The sequence below is a fragment of the Nesoenas mayeri genome (assembly GCF_963082525.1).
Source record: "Nesoenas mayeri genome assembly, chromosome: 5".
In the NCBI taxonomy this organism is placed as follows: Eukaryota; Metazoa; Chordata; class Aves; order Columbiformes; family Columbidae; genus Nesoenas; species Nesoenas mayeri.
In genome coordinates this window covers 22,418,794-22,437,298 of record NC_137548.1, presented here as the reverse complement: position 1 = coordinate 22,437,298, position 18,505 = coordinate 22,418,794, and the positions used below count along the sequence as shown (strand labels likewise).

General features: G+C 36.3%; 1 protein-coding gene across 1 annotated transcript in view; it reads right to left on the bottom strand.

The window, feature by feature from the left end:
• The window catches only part of CEP128 (centrosomal protein 128), a gene marked incomplete at its 3' end in the record, with an annotated part of 122,417 nt that overhangs the window by 21,429 nt on the left and 82,483 nt on the right, over positions 1–18,505 (bottom strand). Inside the window, exons 19-20 of the mRNA XM_080344806.1 lie at positions 10,349–10,398; positions 4,530–4,553 (exon numbers count right to left, since the gene is read on the bottom strand). Of these exons, the coding sequence (XP_080200932.1) occupies positions 4,530–4,553; positions 10,349–10,398 (74 nt within the window). The remainder of the gene's footprint in view (positions 1–4,529; positions 4,554–10,348; positions 10,399–18,505) is intronic.

Sequence of the window (18,505 nt, the reverse complement as noted above, 5' to 3'; positions counted from 1 at the left end):
TGTGGAAGATATCTTCACAATATTGAAAGGAGCTTTCTAGTTAGAGAATGTAAGGGTTGCATGAGGAGGAGTGTTGCCAGCAGGTAAAGGGCAGTGATCATTCCCTCTAGTCAGCCCTGGTGAGATGCACGTGTAGTGCCAGGTACAGTTCTGGGTTCCCCAGTATGAGAGAGAGATACTGCAGACAGTTCAACAGAGGGTAACCAACTTTCCTTACAAGCCTGGAGCATCTCTCCCGTGAGAAAAGGCTGAGAGAGCTGGGACTGTTTAGCTTGGAGAAGAAAAAGCTCGGGAAGATCTCATCAATGGGTAAAAATACCTGAAGGGAGGGGGTAAAGAAGAGGGAGCCAGGCTCCTTTCAGTGGTGCCCAGTGCCAGGACAAGAGGCAACAGGCACCAATTGAAACACAGGAGGTTCTGTCTGAACATAAGAAACACTTTTTCACTATGAGGGTGGCTGGCACAGGTTGCCCAGGGAGGAGTCTCCATCCTTGTAAATATCCAAACGCCACATGAACACGGTCCTGGTTCTGGGTGACCCTGCTTGAGCAGGGGCGCTGGACCGGATGACAGAAGTTACTTGGTGGGAGTGAGCAGAGGAAAGGCTTGGGGAACTTTGGGAAAGTTCTCCACACCTAGCGAAGGGATGTGATACACTGGCTCAGCCATGAAAGGAACGGAAAAGGCGAGGCAGGACAGAGGATCTCAGACTGTTGCTCCTCTCCCAGTCATTTTTATATGATCAAAGAACAGCTGGGGGGACCAGAAGGCCTTTGATGTAATGGTAGCTTTTGCCAGACACTACAGAAGCAAACTAAGGGGAGAAGGAAGTATTAACACTCAGATTCAAGGTTTCCTAAACATTCATACTTACAAAGTACAACAAACATGAAATGGTTACAAGAGCTAACAGCAAAGTTTGCTTATTGATGGAAGGCATGTTGAGAAACAGAACCCTGAAATGGATAGCGTCAGACCATTGCACAATCTCTCTGTGAAATGCATTGGGCATTGTCACCCTTCCAATTCTTCTTTTAAAATGGGTGATAAATCAGAAAAACTGATGCAAATTTGAACCTGCTACTACAGTAGAAGAATCTAATAGCTTTTATATTGCTGAGTGTGTGTGGACAGAAATTTCTTTTACTGGTATTCAAAAACCTTACTGTCATGGACATAAAATATGAGTTACAGCAAAATACATAAGTGTTCATACTGAAAAGGAAATTCATATTAAGTAACAATTTTACAGAATACTTACAGCATTACTGGAGTTAACCTAGATTTATAACATTGTAACAAAAAGCTGAATCATGTCCAGAAAAGTCTGATTCAAGTATTCTAAGCAAGTGGTAACCTCACTGCTGGGTTCTCTACTGAAAGCAATAAGCTGTCTTATTGATCAAAGGATATAGAATGCATATGTTCACTGGAATCACTTCAGGCCATGGTTGATTTCAAATTAGATTTCCCAGTCTTCTAAGTCAGACTAATAGTACTAAGGCAGAGAAATGTGACTTGCATCTTATGCTCCCAAAGAACGTGATGTAGTTTACAGAAATCCACTGAAATCACAAACATGGCATGTACCTACAAAATACACCCTGACCTCTTTATGAGAATTAGATACACTTCCCATTGTAGCTACATCTGAGAATACAATACTGACTCTCGTACACTCTTCGTATGTATGAACCAAGCTACACTCAAGAATAAACTAAAACACTTTAAAGAGAAATCATATGCATTCTAGTAAAACATCAGACTACATAATTGATTACTAAAGTATTCAGAAAAATTATTTGTTAACAGCTATGTAATAATTAAATTCACTTTATTAAATAGTACTAAACAAACAAACAAAAAATCAAACAAAATCTCTCGGTACTCAAAACCTCCACTTTGCCTGTACTTGTTATTCCCCTGGCACTTCTCATGAGTTGAAGGATTATTTCAGAGTAGACCCTGGTTCTTCAGCTCCATTTCTATCTACTACTGAGTCAAAGTACCCTTGTTCTTCTTTCTAACCTTCCAGCTTCTGCTCCTGCCCTCTGTACCCTGCTGGAGCAAGAACTGGTGTACCTATCTATTGAGTTATACTGTAGGACAGGTCTGATTGAAGAAAAAGAGCCAAAAAATCCAAAAGCTTCTTGTGATGGGTACTGTTTGTTCTTGGGTCCCTTAAGGGAGTGACCAGATCAGGTGTTGTGCCCTGGTAATACAGCATTTTCCTTGGGAACCACATTAGTTGGATAAGGAAAAAGAAGATTCAAGAAACAGTTGGGTCAAGCAGACAGAGTGAGTAATAGGTAGGAGATGGAGCTTCCAGCTCAAGCAGACTACTGAGAGAAGGAGCTGCAACTCACAAATTCACTGAGTTCTAGTAAGGTAGGCCTGGAAGGTTTATTCACCCAGAACTCTGAAAAGAACCTGCTTGGTTACTGTCACATTTCTTCCACTATTATTTTTTTGCTTAAGTTGCCAAGTTCATCATATGGTTACCACACCAATTTTACTGGCAAGTGCAGGAGGCAGAAATAAGTAGATTGTAGACAAAGAGTAAGGGCTTCTCTCTCATAGCTCATCCTGACACATTCATACCACATAAGTATTCCTCTGTGTATTTTCTTTTTAAGATCACTGAAGGGGAGGAGGAGAAAGAGAGAGAGAGAGAGAGAATGCTATCATCCTCAGAACTGAAACAGAGATACAAAGGTCAAAACCACTTCTTATTTTAAAGTATTCACACAATCAGCTATCTAACATCTGATTTTCGAGTACACCTAGAGATATATTTAGCTGGAACTCCCATAGAATTTTACCTATTAGTAAAACTTTGGATTTCTAAAAATCAGGCCTGAAAAGTCACAAAGTCAGATATCCAGAAAATGAGGAACACAAAGTAATTAACAGTCTGTGAAAAATTTGGTTTAAGTGATTTGCCTGACATCACAGCGGAACTTCATGGCAAAATTAAACTGAGTGCCTTCAGAGCATTTGACAGCCTTAGTGATGACCATACTTCTCTTGCCTGCAATCTCAGGGCTTAACATTACACATCTTCCAATGTCAGCAATAATGAAAGTAGTGATTGATTTTAGGCTCTAGGACTCAGCATCACAAATTTGCATTCAAGTGTCAACTCCCAACTTGCATTGAGAAATAAAATTATATTTTACTGATAATAATCCTCTTCTATCGGAACAATAACTTACAAATCTTCCTTCTTAAAGTAGAGGAGATTAAAAGTAGAAAGGCCTCAGAAAAAATAGAAACAAATATTGTCACAAAATATGGATTGAATTTGCATGATGTTGTGCATTTTGCAAGCAATTACCCTCTGCCTGTGTCAAAACGGCTTCTGGGCACAGAAAGGACAGGGCATTTGGAAGCAGTTTAACTCATGGTTCATCAGAAACAGATGGCAAGTGGTTACGTGCCCAACTGGTTGTCACGTAAGCAAACCATGAGTAAGAGATGCTCCTGAACAGAGCTAATGTCCTGGCAACACTTTACATTCACAGAGCACTATGTGAAGTGCCAGGACACAGAACCTGAGCATTAGGTCCCTACTCCTACGAGGCAGGAGTTCCAACACTGTACTCTGATTTACAAAGGGACTTTTATTAAAATATCGAGTATCATTTAAATATATATTTGAAATCTGAAGGTGTTTTCAGAGAGGCACAGACAATCAGGAAGGATAAAATAATAATTTGCACAAGCACATTTTAAAAGTTTATATTTGTAGCCTTGATATTGTCTCATTGCTGTTTTTTTAGATGGAATTTTCTGCATTTCCAATGAAAAGAAACTACAAGCCTGATACATACTATTGTGTGATGTCTTATTAGACATTCCTATGCAAGGGGAAAGAAGCACAGTTCAGAAATACTAGGGCAAGCCAAGACTCAACAAAGCTATTACACCTGACAGGCTTACTATAATAGCTTGATGCATCTGGATAATCCAGTTGCATTCATGACATGTACATGCATGAAGGAAGACTTTTGTCCTTCCAACTTAGTATCTCATTAAATTATATTATTTAATCAATTAAAATGGCATTCCGTCATGTTTTTATTTGCAATGATGATGTGGGCAGATGAACTGATTCTGTCTGCATCTCCCAGCATAAACACGTAAAATGCATCCACAGCAGTCACTGGAATTACTAGATCTTTCACATGGACTTTCACCATAAGAAGTGTTATCAGTAGAAAAATAACACCCTTTATACAGCTCAAACCTAGGACATTTCCCTTCCCAGGGAGGGGACGAGGACTGCACTGTACATAAAAACTACAACATTACACTGTATTTCATATAACTGGTACTTAAATACAGTAGTAAAAACGTAGTAAGAAAGATGCTGTATAAAATTATCACATCTTAAAAGTGAAGTGACAGTTAAGAACTCAGAACCTCCACTTCTTCTTTTAAGTACATAAAAATAATATTTTTCATAATTTAGAAAAATATCAGCAACATCACTGTGATTGGTTGGGAAATGAATTTAAGACACTTACCACTTCTAAGGCCATAATACGTTCCTAAAAATGAAGTACAAGATCCCATTAGAAGGTAAAGAATATAAACGCAACGTAAGTTGAACAATGATGAAAAGCATTCATTTTGGTTTTTTGCGGGTCACGTGTATGAAATTGTGTAAAAATCTCTGAATAGGAACTGTTGTACTTAATTGGAGCTCTGGCCCATTTCTCATACTATCTCACAATTTGCTCCAAAGAGAAGAAACTCCCCAGAAACAGTGTAAGAAAGAATTTGAAAATATTAACTCCATTATATACTTTTTTCCAATAATACGATTAGATTTTCAATATTGTTGATTTTACTCTTATGTATCGCAAAGTTCAATTTCTTTTTTTGATAATCTGTGACCATAAATCTGCTGTGTTTTGGAGTTCATGTCACGTTAGCATCTGGCTTAGTTTTCTTTTAGACCTTTCCTTAGAAAACTAAAAAGTAAATTCTATATCATTATTCTGTTATCCAGAAATAGCTCTGAAGAATGTTTTATTAATAACAAGATGACATTAGTCAAAGTCTAATGTCAGATAAAAATAAAATGCAAATAAAATAAGCTTGTGTCAGTTTTAATCCAGCACAATATACAGAGAACCAAGAATTTTAAATTTACTGCATGTATTTTAACTTTCAGTTTCCATTTAAAAGTACCTCCAAGAAAAATATTAAGCAAGTAAAATCAAGATCATGTAGTCTGGCACTATATCTTGAATAGGTAGGATATTTTTGACTAATCTAAGAAAACACACATTCAAGTGTCTAGGTGAGCCCATACTTACAGTATCTGACCATTAAGACATTACAGGAATTCTTACCTTGCTCAAATATTACCTTTTTGAAAATATGAGAGAGGAATTTTTTTTGTTTTCCTTTCTGGGTGGATTAGACTAAGAATCACTGTACTTCTTCCTGTTCTATCTCTCCCTAACAGGTAAAAATGATTGTAATAATCTGGACTTATTTCTGCAGCATAAAAGACAGACAAATCTGAACTGATTTCACTATTTTGGAAGAAACAGGTACAATAAAAATTTCCTAGACCAATGGAAGAATTTGGGAGCCAGAAACAGTTCTTCCCATTTGCAAGATTTCATTCACTTGGTTTGTTCAGCCTGGAGATGACTGAGGGGAGACCTCATTGCAGTCTAGAGGAGGAGAGGTAGGCATTGAACTCTTCTCTCTGGTGACCAGTGATAGAACCCAAGGGAATGGCAGGGAGATGTGCTAGAGCAGTTTAGGCTGGACATCAGGAAAAGGTTCTTCCCCCAGAGGGTGGTGGAGCACTGGAACAGGCTCCCCAGGGAGGTGTCACAGCCCCAGGCCTGACAGTGTTCAACAAGAGACTGGACGACGCCCTCAGACACATGGTGTGACCTGTGGGATTGTCTTATGCAGGGACTCAATGATCCTTGTGGATCCCTTCCAACTCAGGACACTATATGATTCTAAGATTGCAAAAGTATTTTTCTAAGACTAGATGGAAATGAGTTACAGAGACTCTTCTAGAGTTTTTATTGTCGTAAAAAGCTTTGGAATAATGGTTAAGTTTACTAACTGAACTGTATTTGTATAAAAACAGTATTTACAAATTGCATATTTACATATTTCTGTAAAACCAGTGTCCCTTGGATTACTATAATCTTTTGAAGAAAACACACAGTTCACCCTAGTGAAATGTTTAAAGCTTATTCACTGAAAGATGTTTGGGGTGTAAATGATGGTAGTTTTCCACAGCCACTTAGAGCTGTTGTACCTTTGATTATACTTCTAAACCATGGGCAGAAAGTGAGACAATATACTGTAGGAAAAATAACTGCATGAAGTAAGGCTGACAAAAAATAGCCTCTGGAATGGCCTAATTGGTTTTGAAAGACAAGGAAAACTGTTCGGCAAAGTATGTAAAAGGAAATATCTAAAGGGAAAACAGGAATGCACACATAAACAGATTTTATGGAAATCTAGTACACTATCAAAATATAATTGTTTAAAAACAATGCTAACATTTTGCCAGTAGTGGATGCCACTAAATTGGCTGATCCTATAACTGCAGACACAGTGGTTCCAAATTCCCTGTGCATAAACTGATGAAAAATAATAAAACAAACATATGAAGATTAAAAAAATGCAATCCTCTTACCATTTTCAGTTACTGGAATCTTTTAAAATAGCAGGTTAAAAAAACAAATAGACAAAAATGTTTGGTTTTGTGTTTGTTTTCTGTTTGGTGGGAGTTTGGGGTTTTTGTTTGGTGTGTATTTGTTTTTAACACAATGGACAATGATCTTATTCCTAAGAGCTGCGAGTTAAAAAACTCCAGATTCACATCTCAGGTTTCCTATAGACTTATTTCACCTACATTTTAGCTCCTCGTCAATAAAATTAAGATAATATGAGGTAATTAGGATAATTCTAGAATACTTAACTTCGACCTGTCTATTAAAATATGTTTGCTCAGCACCTATCTCAATGCATAGTAGTTGTGGATTTCAACTACAATGTTGCATAAGCAAAAGTTTACCTAATTGCAATAAAATTTTTGCTCAGAAAAGGTCGTGTATTAAATACTAAAGTCTTAATTCATTATTGGAAGCAGGTCTGAGATACAGGCAATTTTGGTACATCAGAACAAACTTATAACAAAAACCATTATGTGAAAAACTCAAAAATATTTATTTTGAGATGCTTGTTCCTCCACAAACTTGCAGTTGCTGAGGCAAAACTTCATATTTATTTGAAGACTGCAACAATACCCAAACTCATTGCCATAAAAAAGATGGTATTTGCACATCTCATAAATTTGTGTACTTCAGACACAAATTTCTTCATTTAAAAAGGACTATTTTGAAGAAAAAAAAAAGTCTTAGAGTGACTGTATTAGTAGGATGGTTCCAAGGGTAGAATAAATAGTGTTTTCAAAATGACTCCATATATTAAATAAGGCAAATGATCTAGCTGCCAAATTCGAAAAACGGAATAAAACCTTAAAATATTAGCAGATAATCTTCTGAAGACTTGCAAGTAATACATTAGTAAATTTACCATGGATAATTCATAAATTATCAATATTTTATGTTTTCAAATTAAGATTATGTATTATTATATACTATATATTTAATTTATATTAACATGTCACTAATTACAAAGCAAATGAAAATTGCTTGCAATTATTTCCTCAGACAACATCCGCACAGTTGAATATTGCAATTATCATGCATAGCATATTATTTCCATGAATGCAATCTTTTGTACCACAGAACAGTTTTCACTAAAATGAAGGTGAAAACCTTATAATCAGAGCCTTTTTTCTCTCAATGAAGTAAGAAAAGAAGTGAGGTTATATTCTTGGAGTGGCTATCAGAAAGAATGTAGAAAGTGATCTAGACTCCTCACAAGCTAAAAATCATTACGATGAGTATGAGTACACATGTTAACAACAGAAAGCAATCATACATGCAATGAGAATATAGATATAACCTAGAATATACATAAACTCATATATAACTATATAAGCTTATATATAAATATAAATGTTTGTATAATATAGAAACTCTAGTAAAAAATATGCAACAGGTTCAAAATGAAAAACAAGAATACAGTGATGTCACTCAAAGCATCGGCCTCCTAGCTCCCAAAACACCCTGTTTTCAAAGAACCACATATGAAATACTACAGATAGCTTCCATCTTGACCACATAATGTGGGACAACAGATTCATGTAGAAAGATGTAGCTATGAAGACTTCCACTGGACTGTAGGCCTTGGGAGCAAAGAACACTATTTTATTTGCTAGTGGTCCTTAAATTGACAAACAATTACCTTCTAGCAATCTACTTTAATGAAAGCATTCATACATTCACCAACTATACACATGCTTTGTTGAACCTCGGCTCAGAAGAAACAAATATTCCATGTCACCTGGAATGGGACTGCCACTTTCAGCTCCGGGAAGTGCCATACTTAAAGTCTTACTTTCCGTTTACTTCCTAGGTTTTATATATTGAGATGCAACAGCTTGCAGAGATTCAGTCATGATGACACAAGTTCATTTTTACAACTACTTGCTAGCAAAGTTGTACATATTCAGCCACTGTCAGTTTAGAATACAACTTTACAAGAACAAAGGATCCCAGACTGGGACCATTTTGAAACATATTGACTAAGACAGACATAATACTATCTAGAAAAATAATAGCTGGTTTTGCTGAGTATTTGGGCAATGCAAGCATAGGCATCTGAAGAAGTAAAAAAACTGCTATGAAACATTTGAATATAAAAATAGCAGTCAGAGCAGTACAAGTCACCCACTTAACCAGAACCACCAGTTAGGGACGGGCATAAAGCAATTTGATCAGGAACTCGACAGACCATAAGAAATACAGGCAAGCACATATATGCACACAAGACACTATTAACATGCCACTCTCTGCAGTATAAAATTGCTCCTCATTCAATCAGCAGTATCATTAGGACAATTTGTCAACTGCAGAGCTCCACATGAAAGCAGATGCAGAATTGCTTCACATGAAAGGAGATCTTTTTACATTGATGTAACTAGATACGCACCTGTGTAAACTGCTTGCGCAGACAAGCTCTCAGCCTTGTTGAACTTGAGCTGCCAGAGAGCTGGGCCAAGATTTTTGTTTCAACAGGAAACAGCTGGATTGGTGTGTTGTGTAACTTTTGGGTCTTGCAACTTGTCTCCTCTTACTGGATCAAGCTGTTTCTACACTAGCTCTTTGATACCTCTAGCCCTCAAAATGCCTTGTATTTATTACAAGAGAACAGAAGGCTTATCTTCAAACAAACTCTTATGGTGAAAACTCAAGTCAATACATAATTTCGTTTTCCTTAACAGCCTTACCTTCATTAATTCCCTCATAAATGGCCTAGTTCAATTACACTTATAGAACGGTGCTTCATTGATACACTCTTCATGTTCTATCTAAACTTTTTTATATCTATGTTCAGTATTGTTTGTTGCAATTTGTTGTTAAATGTCTTTTTTCCTTCTGCATTCTGAAGCATACACTATCCTCCCTAATAGCCTCCCGAGTCTCACAATTCAGACATTCCAGCTTGATTTTGCTTTCCCAGCCAATTTTTTTTTAAGTAGTACATTTTCTTTGACCATAATGCTAAAATACTATTCCAAAACTGAGCCTAAGATAAATCTTACTTTCTAAGCACAAATTTAAAGTGCTTAGCATAAGCAGCTTTACTGCTAGATGCCACAAAATGAGGATTTACCATATTGTATCAAGTCCTGCCATGAATTGACTGGTCCCTTCTTCCTCTGGAAGGTGATTATGGACATTTAATATTTCAGAGATTCAAAATACTTAAAATCAGTAAAACTTTCAGTTTTATTCAGATGTACAGGAGAAAACAACACAGCCCAGAAAAGCTAACCCAACAAATTATGTATAATATAAAGCATTTTTGCAGTTCTGAACACAGATTTGCACTGCCTCTACTCACATACAGTTTCAGTGAAGCCAGCAGTATGACACAACAGAACAACTTCACTATATATTTTAACCTAAAAGTAGCATTCTTATCACTGATGGACTAAATTTATTGTCTCGTTTATGACGAATACTTTAATCGCAAATGTGCAACTGGGCAGAAACTTAGCAATGAGTATTACAAGCTATCTGGTCTGTATTTGGCTGCATATATTAATATTTCCAAAGCTGAATTTCAGATACAACGAAGTTCAGAAAATAGCAATGTTGTAATACAGTTTAGTAATTTGAAGGGTGAAAAACAGTGTAGCTGGTTAATTAAATAGAAAGTATACCTGGAGAGCTCCCACTTCTTCCTCTCTTCTAAGAGTCTTCTCTAGTAGCTCTGTAAAATGAAAAATGGAACTTATAAATTCAACTTCCTGTCTCATGGCCTGCCAGGAAAAGGCCTGTGGAAAATAGTGAGTTTTTTGTTCTACAGCTTTCACAACATTCCTTTTCAGCTGATTAAACTAATTGATGAAATGTGTCAGCAATACGATCCTTTCCAAGCAAGGGCTGTAGAAGTGACTAAAGAGCAGCCACAGGATGACAGTTTGACTAGGGCTATGGGGGGCAAATCACAGAAGAAACTTACTATGTTTAAATCAATCTTTTGTTGTCTTTTTGGAATTGAATGAAAAAAAATCAAAGAGATTCAAGCTGAAAACTGATTAAAACAAAAGTAGATCAAAGCTATGCAATTGTATATGAAAAGTTACTCTAGGTTACTTTTTTAACAACCAAGTAACATCTGCTGGAGAAACGACTGCAGACAATTTTGACTGTTATCACAATAATGATCTTCTCTCACAAAAATGGAACAAATTTTATAAGTGAAATAGCCAGTTTACTTTAACAAACATATTAGAAAACTTTTATAGTCTTTATACCATAAATACTAATATCTTATATTCACATGTGTGACAATTATATACACTGGCACATACATGCACATATGTCACATTTCATGTTAGAAATTAATTTCTCTTTGAGTTCTGTGGGATCTGTCACTTATTACTATTTTAACTATCAGAAGATCACTCATGAGTTTTACAAAAGAAGAGCACTGCTTTAACTAACCCAGAGACTCACTTTGAATCAAGATATGTCCCAGTTTGCCAGCAATTAGGAGAGTTCTGAGATTATGAAATTATCCTGACAGCTTCATAGGACCGAATCCTGACTGTTAATTCCCTCAGCATCCAAGTACAGAACAGCTAACTGAAAGTACCTGTGTATACTTCCTTAAGTTTACTGATAAATGCACAGTTCACAGTTATCAAAGATTAGCTTAAATGATTTACAATAGAAACTACTTAAAATATTCTACTGACATGAATCTGCGTTCTTTCCTTTACGTATCTGATCTTTTAATTTTCTTTCTCCTTTCTCTCATTATGAAGCCTCCTTGTGAGAACCCCAACCTCTTACCTCTTCTCATAGTTCATTATCCATTTCTGACTATGCAGATTATTTGAGACTTATTTTCAGGCAACAGTCCTTTAAAAGCAATGTACATAAGAATAACTGAGTTATTTCTTTCAGAATCAGAGAGATTGATTTGCTGTTCTTTCTTCCTACCTTCTATGCAGTTTTTTCAAATCCTTTCTTAAAATTAATAAAATGCCGTTTCCTCACTTTCTTTTGGCACATTCATGTTTTTCTGGATTATTCTTTGGTGTGCTTTCCAGTACAGTGACTCAACTGCCATATAAATTACTGTAGCTAAATGTGCTGCCATCAACATTAGTTAGTGCAAGAATTTAGGTTTGGAAAGTGGCTGCCTGTATGTTTTCCTTGGGTACATTCCAGTATTATAACTGAGTTGGTAAAAATTAGTATTGTAATCCTAGCTTTCAAAAAAAATGAAGAGGGAAGAATAAGTCTATGAGAAAGGGATGGGAAAGAAGAGATTCTTTCCCATGATCCATCTGACCTAAAAAAATATTCTTATACTTCACCCTCTATTTTAATTCCAATGCATATTTGAGATTCTGTTGTACACATATGATTGGTCTAAGTGAAAAGGATGTTATTACAAGGCTCTTTTCAAAGGCCTTTTGCAAATGTTAGGGAAGTTGAGCTGATTTCCACTAACAGTCTCTGAACTTGAAAGTTCTGTATCTGAAATTAGGGATATCTAGAAACCATTTATTGCACCACTTTCTAAATTGGCTGTCCTGCAGCGTTTCACAAAACTCTGCCCACAGAAGGGCAGGTAGATATTAAAGTGGTGTTATTTAACTGACAATATATGCCTGCTTTACAGAGTCATCCTTTATGACCATATATTTAAGAATCAAGTTCTGCATTTAACCTGATGATTCAATTTAATACTCCATCTAAAATAATAGCATGTTTTCTCCAAAGCTAAAGCAAAAAAATAAAAGAGCAATAGATATTAAAAAGCTTTATAAAAAGTTCCATAAAAAAACACAGTATATAATTATTTTAACTGCAGCTGTTTATAATGACAAAATATCTTCACTTACTTGATCTGAAAAGCTTTGTAAATTTGTTTTATAATTTGTAAAACACTTTCCATATTTAAGTTCTTGTGCAAACATGGTTTATATATTCAGGGCCAGAAAATGATGTTACAATAAATTTAGGTTAGAGAATGCATTGTGTCTTTAACATAGCAAGGATGGTCACTAGTCCTAGTGGACACTCTTTTCAATCATCCTGTGAACAGCCTCTGAGTTTCTCTAATTATAACTTTCTTTCCTAAAGGAAGTTGCACAGTGGCATAAGTTTCTACATTTGTCAACAAACCTGATATGATCATCTTTCAAGGCCTAATATAACCACAGGGTTCTTGGTTTTTTTCAAAGCAATATATCATTATTCTCATGGGGCACAGAACGCATCAATTTATGGATTGTCTAGAGGAATCAGCATTAATGAAAAGCATTACAAATGCACCTTCAGGCATTGATGGTTCTTCCCAAAAGATGAATAATACAAGAGAAATTACTCTTAGAAATAAAGATATTCATCAACGTATTCCCTTTTTTTTTTTTTTTATTTTTAGCTCAATATGAAGCTTATAATGAACTATAAGCTAAAGCTATTTAAAAGAATCAAATACTGCTCAAAATCAACGGTAATTTCAGGATATTGCCTGCAAAATTAGGGATCATACTTTCATGTAGCTTTACAAAAACAAGTTATTTGCAGTGGTTAAACTCAAATCCTCTAAGGATTGTATCTCGTTCAGCTATGTGTCAGTGAACATTGAGTGTCCTTGCAGTTATACCACAGCGGCTACATCTACCTAATCAAACTTCCAAGAAGTATGCAGGTCATGAATTAAAACATTCCATAAGAACCATTATATTTTGCAATTTGCCTGACACTCAAACAACATAGTATGCTGCAAAATATTGCAAATGAAGATTTTTATATTTCATTATAATTCTCAGGTAAGGAAAAACACATTTGCAGTAACTCAGATAGACTTTTCACATACACAGTTGTAATTTTCACTGCTGATGAAAAATATCAGAAAATAGATGTAGGAACAGATATTTATTGATCTGAATGAGTAAAACACAACTCTACTATCTTATTTATCCTAGTTGATCCATTAATGTGCCAATAACTAAGTCTAGAATGTTAAAAAAACAATTAAACTCCTCTACTTCTATGCTGGGAGTAACAAAGCTGGGAAACAAGACACTGGCTTCATATAATCTGGAGCAAGCAATGTCCCAAGAATTTGAATTTAAAAAATCACAGGCTTATTTCAGAAATAACACTGAACAGCTTTCATAATTAAATAGGAACTGGATTTTAAACACTACACAACCTCCCATTTTAAGAAATGAAGATAGCGATGGACCACATTCTGCTTCACATTTTCTGTGAAGACTAAAGTGCAGAGAAAAGTCAACAAATTTGATCAATACTGAATTTGTATGTTCACCACTAAAAATTTAAATTTGCTACCTGCTAATTCACAACTTGTTCTAAGCAAAGGGGAAATGTACAAATACAGAACTCTACACAAAATCAGTTCTTATAGTCATGAGTATCATGTCATATAGTAAAAAACCCTGAAATATGATTGAGGTTACACTGAAGATGACACTTGCACCTCAACTCAGTTGTGCATACATAGCTAACATGCTGTAAACTATCCAAGATATCTGCAAGCTGCCAGTAGATCCAATTCAAGACTCTCCTCCTTCTGAAGCAGCTGCAGATCACACAGAAACTATATAGCACCTCACATACCATGCAAAATACTGCTACTATGGGGCATTAAAACAAGAAATCTAGGTTAGTATCAGAAAAGAATGGCAGTTTGGAGAAAAGTGCCAACATATTTTTTTTAATCATCAAGCCAAGAACAGTTCTCCAAAGCACCAGTCAGGGCTCCCCGTTATACTTCAGTAAAACTATTTTTGATTTCCTAAAGTTTACAACCCTAGACATTTAGGGTTTATATTACGCAAACGTATTGCAAACTCTTGAGAAATCACTTAGACAGATAGATCATTTTATCTTTAAGTTTGTTTTGATCAAAAATTACAGTATATTTATTTCAAGTCTTTCCTATCATTCTTCCTTCAAATATGCATCCTATGGCTTTCATTCATCATTCAGATAAGTTTCCCACAAAGCTGCTGAACAGAAACTGCAGCATTCCTGTAGAATCACAAGGCAGCCAAGCAGGTTTCCATCAAGTCTGATGGATTTCCAAGCAGCTGAATAAACTGGTTTCTCTCATCTAGAAATTACTCACATTGCACATGTCTACAGAGCAAAGTTTTTAATCACATACTATACCAAATGCAAGTTTTTCCCTTCACACAAGTCTGACATGAAGGCCCTGTTCTGGGGGGTGAATTAATTTGTTTCTAACTGAACCAGTTTAAGGACGATGCTTCAGAACAGATATATTCATGGATAGCAGAAACAGAACACATGCAATTTTGCCCTGTACCTGTGTTAGCATGATCCTGCTGAATGGCCTCACAGTACCTTGACAAAGGTCCAGAAACAATAATAAAAGATGCTTCAATGAAGCTGAAACTTTGTACAATCAGGACAGACACCACAAATCACCCTAGCACTAAAACAATGGAGATACAAAACAGTACCGGAATTCGCTTCAGAACACTTTAATTGAAACAGTATTTGCCCTGCATGTAAGACATAAAGGGAATTTCTATATAAATATGTTATTATCTAAAAAAACTCTAGAGAAATAGGTATTTCTTAGAACCTTATTTTTGCTGGTGTAGAACAATGCCCACATATCATGAGCATTTCAGGATATGTTTATGTCATTCAAGGCAAAATCTGAAAAAAATAAACAAATCTCTGAAGTCAGAGGTGAAACTGTTTCACCTGAATACAACATACACGATCTGTAAAATAAAGAATATTTCTATCCTGCTAGTTTCATCCCCAGTGCATTCATAGGTTTAGTGAATGAAAACAGAGCAGGTAGAAATCTCAAAAGTTCTTATTTTCTTTGCAATTGTATTCAGATGGCTAATAGTTTTCATTACAAACTCAATGGTCACTGTATTTTATTTGTAGCTTCTGCTAAACCTAAAAAGTCTCAAATTTTTAATAAAGATTAAAGCTTTCTAGCCCATTAGCAAACTGTTATATTAACATTCAGCACATTCCACTATCTTTAAAGATTACAATTCAGTTACCACCACTGCAACCACCAAGAATGGAACAGCTTTTTATCTGTATCTAAATCAATGGTTTGCTCATCCCTGTAAAAAGACATCCAAACTCAATGGAACGCCATTTTTAAAAAGGGATTATCTTTTGACATATTCTTTGCTTTTATAAAGCCTATCAATTTATTGGCCACTGTCATCTTTAGTAAATAACATAGTCTATATATCAAAAGAATATACTTTACACAAGACTTTCATTTAGAAAACCTCTTCCAACTTTTCATTTGCCCCAAAGAGCTGTCCTAAATTGTCCCCATCAGTTCTATAACCCCTCCATACCTACCATTACCTGAACTAGTCAATGCCTGCCTTACGCTGAATTCAAAAATACAAGAATGGATACATGTATACTTCACATACAATTTAAGTACACAAGATACTACGCTGAGTTGCTATAACCCCCCTCTATAGTCCAAATATATTTTCATTGGAATAGTCTGTCTGAATAGGAGATTAGATACAGAGAGGTTCCAATGTGCTGCTTATGCATTTTTAAGAGGCCTTTATCAAAAGAATGTGTTTTGATTTTGTTTTGTTGTTTGGTTGGTTGTTTTTTAATGCTTACATAAGACTTTTTAGTTCTATTCCTGGCTCTGCCACGTGTGTTAGCATCTCCCTGGGAAACTTTCTGTGCTTAAGGAAAAAAAAAATGGTTAAAGAAAATATTTCCCTGTCTTAACAGAGCTGATGTGAGGCTTAAAGTGCACTGAAATACATGCAAAAGATATTCTTATGAATTCAAAAGGTGTAAACAGTAGGACACAACGAAAATGTTGATGTGAATGGGAAACAACCTGCTTTGGCTTTTTGCAACTCCCTGCTGTTAGCTGCAGTCAGCAACTGAAATACACCAGTAAGTCATTGGCTGGAGTAATTGAACCAAAGGCCAAGTAGAACTTACTATGCTAAAAGAGAGCCCTTTGACACTGGTCTACCAGGTTTACTATATAGAAGAACAGTAACTTGCCACAGTAACCAGCAGTCACTGGTCATTTTGGGTTCTGTGGCCTTTTCAACTTCTTTTTAAAAATGACAGTTTTGGGGTCAGCACACATTTGCTTCACGTAATGATTTCTTTCACTCATGATTTCTGTCCCTGTGAAGGTTTAAAAAGGATATTTTCATTATTTCAAAAGTGTGCTAGCTGAGGATGCTGTAAATCCAGTTAGCAAGCATAGTTGTTAGAAATCATATTGACTTCATCTCTAAAATAGTCTAAGTAACTCTTTTCTTCTACAAGTCCACATGAATGTGAATTTGACAGCATGTGAAAAACAGAATCTCCTCTAGATGAAAAATATCAATCAAGATAAACAACGGTACTTCAAAGTCCATAACCTATATTTGGGTTTGGTGCTATCTTGAAAGACATCAATCACAATGATTTCAAGCTTCTCTTTGGGTAGGTGTAGCCACTCTTTTAAAAACAGATTTAATCACAGGTTGCATAGAATTCTATCATCTGTGACAGGGTAACTATGATCTGGGCGGGGAAAAATTTAATTAAATATAACAAGGGAAATGTAGAGTCTTGCATCTGGGCAGGAACAACCCCAGGTTCCAGTATAAGTTAGGGAAGGACCTATTAGAGAGCAGCATAGGGGAAACGGACCAGAAGGTCTTGGTGGACAGCAGGATGCCCATGAGCCAGCACTGTGCCCTTGTGGCCAGGAAGGCCAATGGCATCCTGGGGTGTATTACAAGGGGGGTGGTTAGTAGGTCCAGAGCGGTTCTCCTTCCTCTCTACTCTGCCCTGGTGAGACCACACCTGGAATATTGTGTCCAGTTCTGGGCCCCTCACATCAAGGAGGACAGGGAACTGCTGGAGAGAGTCCAGCACAGAGCCAAGAAGATGATTAAGGGAGTGGAGCATCTCCCTTATGAGGAAAGGCTGAGGGAGCTGGGGCTCTTTAGCTTGGAGAAGAGCAGACTGAGGGGTGACCTCATTAACATTTACAAATATCTAAAGGGTGAGTGTCATGAGGATGGAGCCAGGCTCTTTCCAGTGACAGCCAACAGTAGGACAAGGGGTAAGGGGTTCAAATTGGAACACAAGACGTTTCACTTAAATATGAGAAGAAACTTCTCCTTAGTGAGGGTAACAGAGCACTAGAACAGGCTGCCCAGGGGGGTTGTGGAGTCTCCTTCTCCGGAGACATTCAAAACCTGTCTGGACACATTCCTGTGCAACCTCATCTAAGTGTTCCTGCTTCAGCAGGGGGATTGGACTAGATGATCTTTTGAGGTCCCTTCCAATCCCTAACATTCTGTGATTCCATATACCACATAATGGTCCAGACCAGAGGATGTGAATAAATGTATGTTAAGTTTTTGCCTTTTCATTCAGTCATGTTTTGACCTGTGAATCACTCAATTGTAAGTAAGTGCAGGTACCATGTCCTTGCTGAATTACTGCCACTAAGCATTTTGTGAAGATTACCAATGCTAAGCCCTTAAATGCCACTATTTCAATAACAACTTGATTCTGTGACAAGACACAATTGTTACCAAGTATGTAGGTGTTGATTACTCATGCAGCAGTAATGTTGCCAACTAGTGCTGGAATGTGGGCAAAAATATTCCTATTATTAAAAAAAAAAAAAATCAAGAGAAGAGATGAACAGGTTTTTTGTTTGTCTGTTTGTTTGTTTAAAATCTAACCTACAATGCTACTGAATAAGCACTTCAAATTTTACAAGAGGTTGAAAAAAATCAGCAGATATTTATACCACAGAGAAGGTT